This window comes from Macrobrachium rosenbergii, chromosome 17 (assembly GCF_040412425.1).
Source record: "Macrobrachium rosenbergii isolate ZJJX-2024 chromosome 17, ASM4041242v1, whole genome shotgun sequence".
NCBI classification, from domain to species: domain Eukaryota; kingdom Metazoa; phylum Arthropoda; class Malacostraca; order Decapoda; family Palaemonidae; genus Macrobrachium; species Macrobrachium rosenbergii.
Genome location: NC_089757.1, coordinates 37,450,765 through 37,462,663, shown reverse-complemented (window position 1 = coordinate 37,462,663; position 11,899 = coordinate 37,450,765). Strand labels below are relative to the sequence as shown.

Sequence of the window (11,899 nt, the reverse complement as noted above, 5' to 3'; positions counted from 1 at the left end):
CAGGCATTGAAGATTTATTATTATTATTATTATTATTATTATTATTATTATTATTATTATTATTATTATTATTATTATTATTATTATTATATTCAGTACGCATAAAAGTTTGTTTTGCTGTTGTATGAGTCTATTAAAAAATAAATAAAACTTTTTTTTTAACTATGAGCATTTGAATCATATAATATATATATATATATATATATATATATATATATATATATATATATATATATATATATATATATATATATATCTCAAACATCTCCCATATTTGATTTGGCGGTCATGAAATGTAATCCTGACGTTTTCCATATCTGATTTGTAATGGGTCCATTTTCATTCGAAATGGCAGAAAAACAAATTTTTATCACAATATTTACCCCCCCCCCTCCTCTCTCTCTCTCTTTCTCTCTCAAATAAACAATTATTGCATCAATCACGGGCAAATATTCTTGAATTCAGAGTGCTTACCTGATAGAGGTTTTGGGTTGCAGTCTTTGAAAGAAAGGAATTCAGTCAGTTTTACGACTAGTGAAATCCCTTGAGGAACTGAGATTAGCGAAAGTCCTTGAGGAAGTGTGATTAGTGAAAGCCCTTTAGGAACTGTTATTAGTGAAATCGCTTGAGGAACTGTGATCAGTGAAAGCCCCTGCGGAACTGTGATCAGCGTCTTGTAACACCGACAGATCTAAATACTTCCTCGTTTACATTCCATTAAAAGTTGCTATTTCGAGAATAAGGCCAGAGAAGACACTTGTCAATCTGACCTATCATTCAAGTGCATCGTATTGAAAACCCAAATCGAAATTTTAAAAGTGAAAAACGATAATGACATTCACGACAGACTATGAGTTGGTGGGCAAGCCTATTCTGAACATATTGAAAGACTCAATAGATAGAGAATTCCAATATTCCTTTGCAAAGCTCCGACGCGCATTAAATATACATTGGGCAACGTCCAGATCACGTCGGCGTAAATGAGAAGATTCTCCGAGGGAAGTGTTGATATAAGAAAAATCAATTGACAAGCAAGTTATTGTGCCGAAACAGCACTCTGTTGTTGCGCTGTCAATCTGATTTTGGCTTTGCGCAACCATCTTTGCAGTAAATTCAATCTTCGACTGCTATTTCAGTTTTATTCTTTTATTAGATGCTTACATTCTGAATATATGAGCTCTGTGTACAATGCATTGAATCTTACCTAAGATCATTTTTCACGAGTCTCTCATCCTTAATATACTGTTGTAATACTGTGCTATTGTATCGCTGCGTTTTAAAATCTCCTTATTGTGCCTGTCTGTGGTATGTCTTTTTGCCCTTGCTGTAGGTCAGATTTAAAAGGTAGGCCGTGTTTCATACACGTATAGGAGTCGAAAAGCCTTGTATCATCATTACAAGTAATGTGTGTGGCCTGCATTAATCAATGTATATATATATATATATATATATATATATATATATATATATATATATATATATACAATGTATATGTATATCTATCTATCTATATATATATACATTGTATATGTATATCTATCTATCTATCTATCTATCTATCTATATATATATATATATATATATATATATATATATACACACACACACAAGTCAGTGGCCTTTTCTGTGGGCTTGTTCCATATGAATAGGGGTCATCTTCTAAATAATAATAATAACAATAAATATAATAATAATAATAATTGGCAAATACATTTAATTTGAAAATGAATCCGACTCTTTATAGCAAGAAAGATTTTTTTATATAATCGCACCTTCGACCAGCCAAAATGTGTATGTGTGTGTGCACGTCTGTCTAGTTTATGAATGGAAACTGATCACGTAAGTGTATCTCTCTCTCTCTCTCTCTCTCTCTCTCTCTCTCTCTCCTTGCAAACATGAAGGGCGTTGTGTGAGACGGGTCCGTCTATAGACTCTGTCATCTGTGTGGCGAACAGGAACTTGTTCCTGGCATCACCCTTTTTCGTATATATATTAGAATATTCTCTTTACCCTTTTTTGCTGAAAGTGCTTGACGCTATTCGTATTTTGTTTGTGTAATATAGTATCAAAGATGGTTTCTTTGCGTTTAGAAAGTCTGACATTAATGGAGGCGAATCTGTTTCTGCTGAATTAAAGTGTGAATCATGTGTGTATATATATACATATATATATATATATATATATATATATATATATATATATATATATATATATATATTATATAATAAATTATTTTATTCATATTTTAATTCAACAGTAAAAAATACACACACACAGTATATATATATATATATATATATATATATATATATATATATATATATATATATATATATATTATATAAAAATATATATATATGTACACATATATGTATATATATATGTATATATATACATACATATATTTCATCCACAAACACATATAAAAGAGCGTAGCATTAAAAGGCTTCTAGAGTTCCCTGTTATATTAAGTAATAAGGTTAAAAAAAATAGACTTTTTCCACAGTTTATTTACAGATATTTACAGTCAGTGAAACGAAAGTACATAGTTTCAAAATTGTACATCTTTTGTGTGGATATTTCAAATTGAATTTATAGAGTAAAAATACTCATCTCATTGTACAGTATAATGGCGCTGTTCATTCATTCGTTCATTTTATTTATTCAGTCATTCATTTTGCTGGAATTCAGTCAGGAGCAGCCATACAAATTTCTTCACATTTGATAAATGGCGTCGAATTTTGAGTGATTTTTTTTTTTTATTTTCTCACATTTTTTATATTATGACTAAGTATATTGAGATGGTTTGGACATGTGGTGAGGATGGGCGGATGGGAGAAGATGGGTTTGGCAGAGGGAAGATGCTTTTGGTAAGTAGTATTTACTGTATGTATGTATATATATATATATATATATATATATATATATATATATATATATATATATATATATATATATATATATATAAATATATATATACGTATATTTATATATATATATAATATATATGTATTATATATATTTATATTTATACATATGTATATATATTATAAATGGTGTGTGTGTTTGTACGTATGTATGTCTATCTACAAACATAGGCATATTGAATAACAGTCTATCACTAGAAATATAAAAAACTATAAATTTATCTTTAAAGCTAAAGCTAATATTAGCTCATATTAAATACTTCTATACAACACTTAAGATTTCCGCCATAACCACCGACCATCCTGCTGGGATAAATTTCCTGAAGGGGTACCTGAAGGCGGGAATGGAAGATCACCACTCGGCCTTTCTCGCCCTTGGGGAACTGGTACGGTGTCGTAAGAGCTGTCGATTATATCCTGAATGCTTGTCGGATGACTGGGAGAGCCGTTGCTGTTTGAAGGATGGCGACTTGAGCTTCGTGTCTCTCTCGGGAAGAAGCTCTTTCCTTGACCAGTGACCTTGAAGTTCTGCTGCAATTGTCCAGAAGGGAAAGACGAAATCGTATCGCTTCGTTGTCTAGTTCCAGACCCGTTTGGCAAGACGGGAACCCAAAGAGGTTTTCTCTCGTTAAGATTATTTTTGCTAGATATAAAACCAGTTAACGTCGAAGTTTGCTGGTTGTTAATGTGCTTGGTAACTCCGCCGTCGATGCTGTTGCGTTGGAAGGGATGTTGAAACTGTCGGTTTGCTCTCGACTGTTTCGAAAAACTATCGGGGCCTTGGAAAGGTGACGGGTTGCTTGGAGTTCCCGAAGGTGATGGTCTGGGTCTAAAACCGTTGTGTGGGAAAGTGGAAGGAGAGATGACACTGAATTGTGGCTGAACATGATTCAGCGACAGGTCAGGGGGGCTTGGTCGAAATTCGCCTGTGTTGGGTTTTTGAGCGCTCGAACTAGGCCCAACCGTAACATGGGGCTGTAGGATATCATTTCCAAAACGAGAAGTTGTTCTAATATTCCCATGTAAACTTGGTTCGGTCGGAACGTGGGGCTGTAGGATATTGTTTCCAAAATGAGACGATATCCTAATATTCCCGTGTAAGTTTCTGTTATCCAGGGCTTCCGTAGTAAACAATCCATCAGGATTTTGTGACTCTGGTATCCCCGTCGTCACAGCCGTTCCAGGAGGAACGAGTACCGGTGGAAGTGGCCCTACTGGAGGACGAACCTGTGGAATACCCAAAGGCGCCTGGTCTTGTATGGTAATGCCATTCTGAACGATGGGCTCTGGGGTGTCTCCCTGCACTAAAATCCCTCCCTCTTCGATGACGACACCTAAAGGAGTTTGGGCACCTTGTGGTCTTTGCTGCCCTTTGCCCAAGGACAGATCAACGATGGTCTGGACGACCTGGTCGCGGTAGAGGGTCCCCCCGGGAATCTTCACGTTGTGCAGACGCCCTCGACGGTCGCTCTTGACTAAATCTGAGACGATGACGACGTCTCCGTCCACTGCTCGCTGCGGCTCTAAGGGCGCCTCGCCCCCGTCGGCGTCCCCGTCGCCTACCTGGTTCAGGATAAGGTCGTCGCCGTCTCTAGAGGCGAAGCCGTCCGGAGGAGGGTTGTGTGGGAAGAACCACGGAGGGAATCTGTACAGCCAGGAGTTTGTGACGAGGTTTCCCGTGGGTGCTTCTTCGTCTGCGCCTTCTGCAGGATAAAATGTAAATGTAAAGCAGAGTAGAGAAAACTTTTGTTCATGAGTATGTACTTTTGTATACATAATTATATATATAAATTTCTGACTCACATCGGGATCGAACCCCAGCCTCTCCATTGGAAGGCCAGGGCATTTACCAACTGACCCACACAGGAGGGGGGTCGATTGGTAGCACCCTAGTCTTTGATTTACGAGACCGGGTTTGATCCCGATGTGAGTCTGAAATTTATTTCTGTGAGATGCGTGGACGTGTTTGTTTTACATATATTATATATATATATATATATATATATATATATATATATATATATATATATATATATTTATATGTGTGTGTTTATACAACTACATAAATTCAAACAGTATCTGGATCTAAAACAAAATAGGATACCAACTTACAGTCTCTTAGAACTTGACTGAGTCAACTTGATTTCATCTAACTGCTTATTCATTTGGCGATGCCTGCTCTGAATTCAGACCTGCTTTTCTTTGTATATTTATTCTGTTATATCTCTGCTTTACCATTAGTATTGAATTGAACTCATTTGTTATAGTTAATAGTCACAATCGAATTTACTAGCATGAAGCAGTTGTCAAGATTGAGAAGCCTCTGTCCTTGTTGAGAAGGTGCCTAGATTTAACTCGGTTATAACACTGTCTTAAGTTTGCAGTGAACCAGACGTAGATTTTTCTCAAGTCATTTTTATGTTTTAAGGCATATTGCAAATGAGTATGTATGAAGTGTTCTTAATACAGAAAGACTTTCTTTCCCTTAGTAACAAAACACAAATTACGTTCAGAAATCTCCATTTGCCATAGCAACTTTTAATGATTTTTTTACAGGTATAATTTATTCCTTATAACCTAATTTTACTAATGAGGTAGCCTAAAAATAATTAGAAAGCAAAACGGAAACCTCAGAATGAAAACATAAAAGACCTTCGTTTCCTTAGTAACAAAACACAAATTACGTTCAGAAAATTCCGTTTGCCATAGCAACTTTTAATGATTTTTTTTACAGTTATAATGTATTCCTTATAACCTAATTTTACTATTGAGGTAGCCTAAAAATAATTAGAGAGAAAAACGGAAACCTCAGAACGAAAAAATAAAACAAAACAGAACCTCGGAATAAAAAAAAAAAAGTTGAAGGCCTCAAGCCGTCTTACCACCGATGAAAAGATCCGAATCCGTTCCAAGGAACTGGGTCACGTCTTCGAGTTTGTCTCTCTTCGTTCTGCTGAAGGCGTCCAGCCCTGAGGAAGGCAGGCCTAATGACAGCACCGTCTGGAGAAAGAAGCAAGCCGCCTCTATGCTTAGGAGAGTAGATGGGCGCATCTTCTTTTCGTTATTATCTGGAATACACAGGACATGAGATGTGATGATGGTACTCTTAGACTGATGCTAAGTGCTGCGTGACAACATTCTTGAATTACAGTCGATTGATTGGTTGTATTGTAATAGATGTATTGATTTAGTGACGAAATGATTTTATGATATTTAGGCTGTCAAACCTGGGACACTTTCGGCCATTCAGCCCTCAAGATAATGAAAAGAGGGAGTTGGAGTGGTTAAACAGCGGAGAGATCCAGAAAATAAAAATTTAGGACAAGGGTCTAAAGGTGGAACTGTGAGAAAACCCCACAATTGCACTATGAAGTAATAGTTAGAGAGGTTAGACAACAAGATGGAAGAATGGAAGAGGGAACTGAGGTGAAAGTAAAAGGCTAAAGAGTGGGTTCAGCTAGCGGCCTACGGGGCGCTACAAACACCCTTTAGTAATTCCTACTCCTAAGCTGTAAGAGATAGCGTCTCGTCTCTCTTAACCTGGAGAATAAAATCCTATATCCTATATAAGCCGCGAGGCACCCACAAACCCTATCAACTCTTTGAGAAAGGAGACTCAAAGGCGGAGACCTGAGGAGGAGACCAGAAACCCATCTCGAACGAAATTCCGTGGACCACAAGACATTTCGATAAGTCACGCTCACTTCTCATTTGAATTTTTGGCGTCGCCCTCCTCCCACCTACGTCTATTACGAAGCTCGAGACACGTAATTAGATATACCTGAAGGGGCATTTTTTTTTCCTCCACATACCCTTTCCTACCCACCGGCAAGGTTGTTGCTGTTGTTGGGCAGGAGAGCCCGTTCGTTGCTCGTGGGCGAAACGGAAAGTAGAAGAATTCCACCTTTAAAATTGGGGTTTAATTATATTGCAAATGTCACTGGGACTTCGGGGTCGAGAGACAAGTTCTAGCGAGGATTATACGACCACGTTCGCATTATTCCTCGGCTTAAGAAATAGCTTCTACAGTGAACAAGCCCTTTCAAATGAAGATTTATGCTGATGTGTGAAAAGATAAGATTATATTTCTGCTTTCCGATGACTCCAAACTACACAAATCTGTTTTATAGACTTTAGACCCCATTATTCAGAAGATGAACCCCCTGTTCATTAATGAACAAACCCATAAGGGCCCAGTGACTTAAATTCAAGTTTCAAGAATATTATTATTATTATTATTATTACTATTATTATTATTATTATTATTATTATTACTCCGGAAGATGAACCCTGTTCGTATGGAAGAAGCCCGCCAAAGGGACCTGACTTAAATTCAAGCTTCCAAAGAATATGGCGTTCATCTGAAAGAAGTAACAAAAAGAGTCAAGAAAGAAAATGAATACAGTCATTTAATAGAACTTTCAATCCTGTATTCTTTTTATAAAAGAAGAACGTTCCAACATTACAGAAAATCTTCCAAGACTTTTATATATACTAAGCACTGACTGTGACATCTGAGATTGATTTTTTTTAATGACTTTGTTCTACGTCTCACGATTTCCAAATAGAATGGGCAGTGGTACCAGTTGATGATAGCACACGATTGACATACTTATCATGACGATTGATTGATTGTTTAAACGGGGATGTTGATTAGGAATCACAAGCAGTTTGTGGGGTGATAGACACGGTGAGTTTGTTCTAGGTTGTATGTATATATATTATATATATTTTATATATATATATATATATATATATATATATATATATATATATATATATATATATATATATAAATAAGTATATGTATATTATACTATATATATATACATATATATTTATAAATTTCCATACAAGATTGGGGATATGTGAATGATTGTAAGATAAATCTTTTCAAATTGTGTATGTATGTATATTGTATATATATACATACATATACATACATACATACACAATTAAACTTGCAAAGGTCCCTCCCTCATAGGATTTAAACATTTATTATAGTTCATAAACAATTCTAATTGTTCAGCAGATCAGGCTATAATCATCGTTAATTGAACATCACACAAACACACACACACAGTGATCTGGTGAACAATTATGGGCCTCTTTTATTGCGAAGCCCACTAAGTGTCGTCATTACCAGAGTGGGCCTCTAATTTGGCCTCCTTACCATTATCTGTCATCAGGGAGATTTATTTATTATGGGAAAGGCACTTTTTAAGAGGAAGAGGAGGAACAAGAAATAGATGGAAGAAAGCTGACTCACGTGAAACCCTGCTATACAATTAAGGACTAATAGGTCGAAAAGAAAGAAGAAGAGGAATTTATTCAACCAGTCGTACCATCTTGCCATAGAATCTGATTTAAAGTCATGTGTTTCGAGGAATATAGAACAGGTTTTGAGAAATGACAAAATGTATTTATTTCAGAATGCAAAGGAGTGTCTCTAATTTGGGGCGTGATTTGGGAAACCTCTGGCTGGATGTGGGGTAGATGTCATTATGGGATACGATGCAGTTGAATATGAAGGAATAACTGTTTTAAATTTGGGAAATGAGAGAGAGAGAAAGTTATTTTTCATTGTTTATTTTCAGAAATAAAGTAATGTACTCATATCTCAGGATCACTGTAGAGAGAGAGAGAGAGAGAGAGTTATTTCTAAGCGTTTAATTTAAAAAATAAAGTAGTATCTCAGACTAGCTTCCCGAGCCTTCTCCTTTACATTACATATACCACATTCTTCTTATATCTTGACTCTCATCCTTTCCAGTCGTGATATTCCAGCAATCCATCTTTCCTCTTGAGTGCCCATGTTTCTGCCCCATATAATAGTGCGGGCCTGATAACAAATTTTATGACAATTATATTCTGTTAGATATTCTTGTGTGTGTCAAAGCCAAATGTTTCTATAAGCAACCATACTTCTTGCTCTTTAAAAGAATGTATTATTAGGTTCTTGTAAATTAGTTTTTGTAATCTTACGTAAATTCAATGGGCTTATACCAAATTCTCTTAATTTATAGGGAGCCTCTGGTTATGGACAAATGAATTGTGAACATTTCCATTCTGTTGGTTTAAGCTACGGTAATGATACGGGTCGTATTAACATTCGTTCAACACAAGCAGCAGAGTGTACAACTACCTCAGTTAGCATATGGTAAGTACTAATAACATTAGTAGTAGTAGTATTAGCCGGGATGCATTTTCCCGAGATGTAACCGTGTACCGGAACCTTTCCCTGAAAAAGGCGGGACGCCATATCTTAAAAATTAACCATAGAATTTTTCTTGAAAATGATCCCATTATGTTTCCCACACCCTAATTACTATTGATATACTTACCTAGTTTAACCTAACCTAACCGAGGGACATGGCAAAAAAACCGGGCTGGTGCAATATTAGCACACATCTCAGGAATTTGCAGCCGGGATTTGTCTTTGCAACAGCTCTTGCCTGAATGTGATTTATAGAGTTTCAGTAGATATGGCTTTCATTTTACCATTTTTTTTCTTATATTATCAAGTGAGACATTCGTTAGAAGGTTTAGGAAAAGCATGCCAGTTGCATATGCACCAGAAGCTTCGGTAAAAATGGGTTTATGTATTATTTCATTGGGAGAAAAGTGCGAATGATTTTATTTTCGTAAATTCCGTCATTATTCTGCAGCGTCGTAGACAAGAGTATAGATTCTGTCTTGATTGCTGAATCTCCGAGGCTATCGCTTTCGTCATCAGCACATGATAAAGTTATACGTTGTTAGTGAAAGCGTCGTGACATATGAATATCTGGTAAAACCAGCATTAAATATCGTTTACGTTCTTTTACATTCTCAAGAGTCTCGCCTTTTTAGTCTTCTATAAAAGAAAACTGTTGTGCCGGCTTTGTCTGTCAGTCCGCACTTTTTCTGTCCCCCCTCAGATCTTAAAACTACTTTTCAGGGGCTGGGGCTGCAAGTTGGTATGTTGATCATCCATCGTCAATCAAAACATATGCAAATTGCGCCTCTCGGCCTCAGTGGTTATATATTTATTTAAGGTTAAGGATTAGCCATGATCGTCGTCTGGCAACTATATGACGGGCCACCACCGGGCCGTGGCTGAAAGTTTCATAGGCCGCGGCTCATACAGCATTATACGCTGTACAGAAAACTGGATTGTGCCGACGCATTTTTTACTTGTTTTGGTTACAAATAATTTCATTCGAAAATTAAAATTTCTTCTGAAGAATATGGACTGATATTAGCATATTTGAATAACTTTCCATTCCGCCATTTGCGGAGTGTAAGTTTTAGATTGGGTTTATGTATGAGAGCGCTTAATTCCGTCGTGATTTTCATTTCTTTTTTGAATTTCTTTTTATATATTATTCATGGTTTATTTCAGTTCTGCTGGTCGGATGGAACAGTAGATTCGGATCTATGGTATGAAGCTAAAATATACAAATGCACACACAATTAATATATATATACTGTATATATATTATATATATATATATATATATATATATATATATATATATATATATATATAATAAGTGTATATATATATATATATATATATATATAAGAATATATATATATGTATATGTTTATATATATATAAATATATATATACTATATATATATTATATATGTATATATATATATATATATATACTCATATATATATATATATATATATATACTATATATAAGTAATATGTATGTATATGTTTTATATATATATAAATATATATAACACTATATATATTATATATGTATATATATATATTTATATATATACTGACATATATATGTATAAATATTATATATATGTATATATAAATATATATATACATGTGTACATAAGTAAAAAATATATGTATATATATACACACTGCATCATTAGAACAATCTTTTATCCGAATGCAAAGCCTTGTTACCTGAACGATTTCGTGAAAGGGTCATACGGTGCTTCAAGCATTTTACGATCAATATTTGTAAGACATCTTCCACTTTTTACCTCTGCGTCTATCCCACACAAAGCATAAACAGTTGTAGGAAAAAGGATATTAAAAGGATAATTTTGTATGCAACAGAAAATAATCCCCCAAAATTACAAATAATTTGTATTTATGTGCAGCGGAAAATAATCGTGAAAAATTACAAATAATTCTTCTATCTATTAACAGAACGTCACTCTACAGTACAAACAATTACAACAAAAGACGCCACTCCACAATACATTTAGTAACCTCTGCAATTATTAATTCGTTTATTTTTTTCTTTTCCAATAAGCGAGATCTTTCTGTATTTCCCTTTATCCCCTCTTACTTCTTCCTAATGAACACCTTAATAATCTTTGGAAGCTTCAGAATTTCAAGTCAGTGGCCCCTGTGGTGGGCTTGTTCATAATATGAATAGGGTTCACCTTCTGAATAATAATAATAATAATAATAATAATAATTCTTTTGAAGTGAATTTCAAGTCAGTGACCCCTTTGGTGGGCTCGTTCCATATGAATAGGGTTCACCTTCTGAATAATAATAATAATAATAATAATAATAATAATAATAATAATAATAATAATAATATGTATAATAATAATAATATAATTATTATTCAAAGTGAATTTCGAGTCAGTGGTCCTTTGGTTGGGCTCGTTTCCATATGAATAGGGTTCATCTTCTGAATATAATAATAATAATAATAATAATAATAATAATAATAATAATAATAATAATAATATTAATAATGATTCTTTAGAGAGTAATTCTAGTCAATGGCTTTATGATGAGCTTGTTCATAATATGAGTAAGTTCACCTTCTGAATAATAATAATAATAATAATAATAATAATAATAATAATAATAATAATAATAATAATATAATAATATCAATTCTTTAGAAGTGAATTTCAAGTCAATGGCCCCTTTGGTGGGCTTGTTCCACATGAATAGGGGTTATCCTCTGAAGAAAAATAATAATAGTAG

General features: G+C 34.5%; 2 protein-coding genes across 2 annotated transcripts in view; one reads left to right on the top strand and one right to left on the bottom strand.

Moving 5' to 3' along the window:
• LOC136847866 (tRNA:m(4)X modification enzyme TRM13 homolog) overlaps positions 1-11,899 on the top strand; it is a 77,778-nt gene that overhangs the window by 2,158 nt on the left and 63,721 nt on the right. Inside the window, exon 2 of the mRNA XM_067119849.1 lies at positions 8,954-9,087. Within this exon, the coding sequence (XP_066975950.1) occupies positions 9,085-9,087 (3 nt within the window). The 5' untranslated portion in view covers positions 8,954-9,084. The remainder of the gene's footprint in view (positions 1-8,953; positions 9,088-11,899) is intronic.
• LOC136847617 (uncharacterized) lies at positions 3,071-5,165 on the bottom strand. The gene is made up of 2 exons (XM_067119334.1): positions 5,120-5,165; positions 3,071-4,630 (listed from the first exon to the last, which is right to left on the bottom strand). Exons 1-2 carry the CDS (start codon positions 5,163-5,165, stop codon positions 3,201-3,203), a joined length of 1,476 nt encoding a protein of 491 aa, XP_066975435.1. The 3' UTR covers positions 3,071-3,200.

Coding starts and splice junctions, on each gene's coding strand:
- LOC136847617 (XM_067119334.1), bottom strand. CDS start 5,165: ATGGTAAAGCAGAGATATAACAGAATAAATATACAAAGAAAAGCAG. Junction 4,631..5,119: donor AAATATACAAAGAAAAGCAG/GTCTGAATTCAG, acceptor TTTATCCTGCAG/AAGGCGCAGACGAAGAAGCA.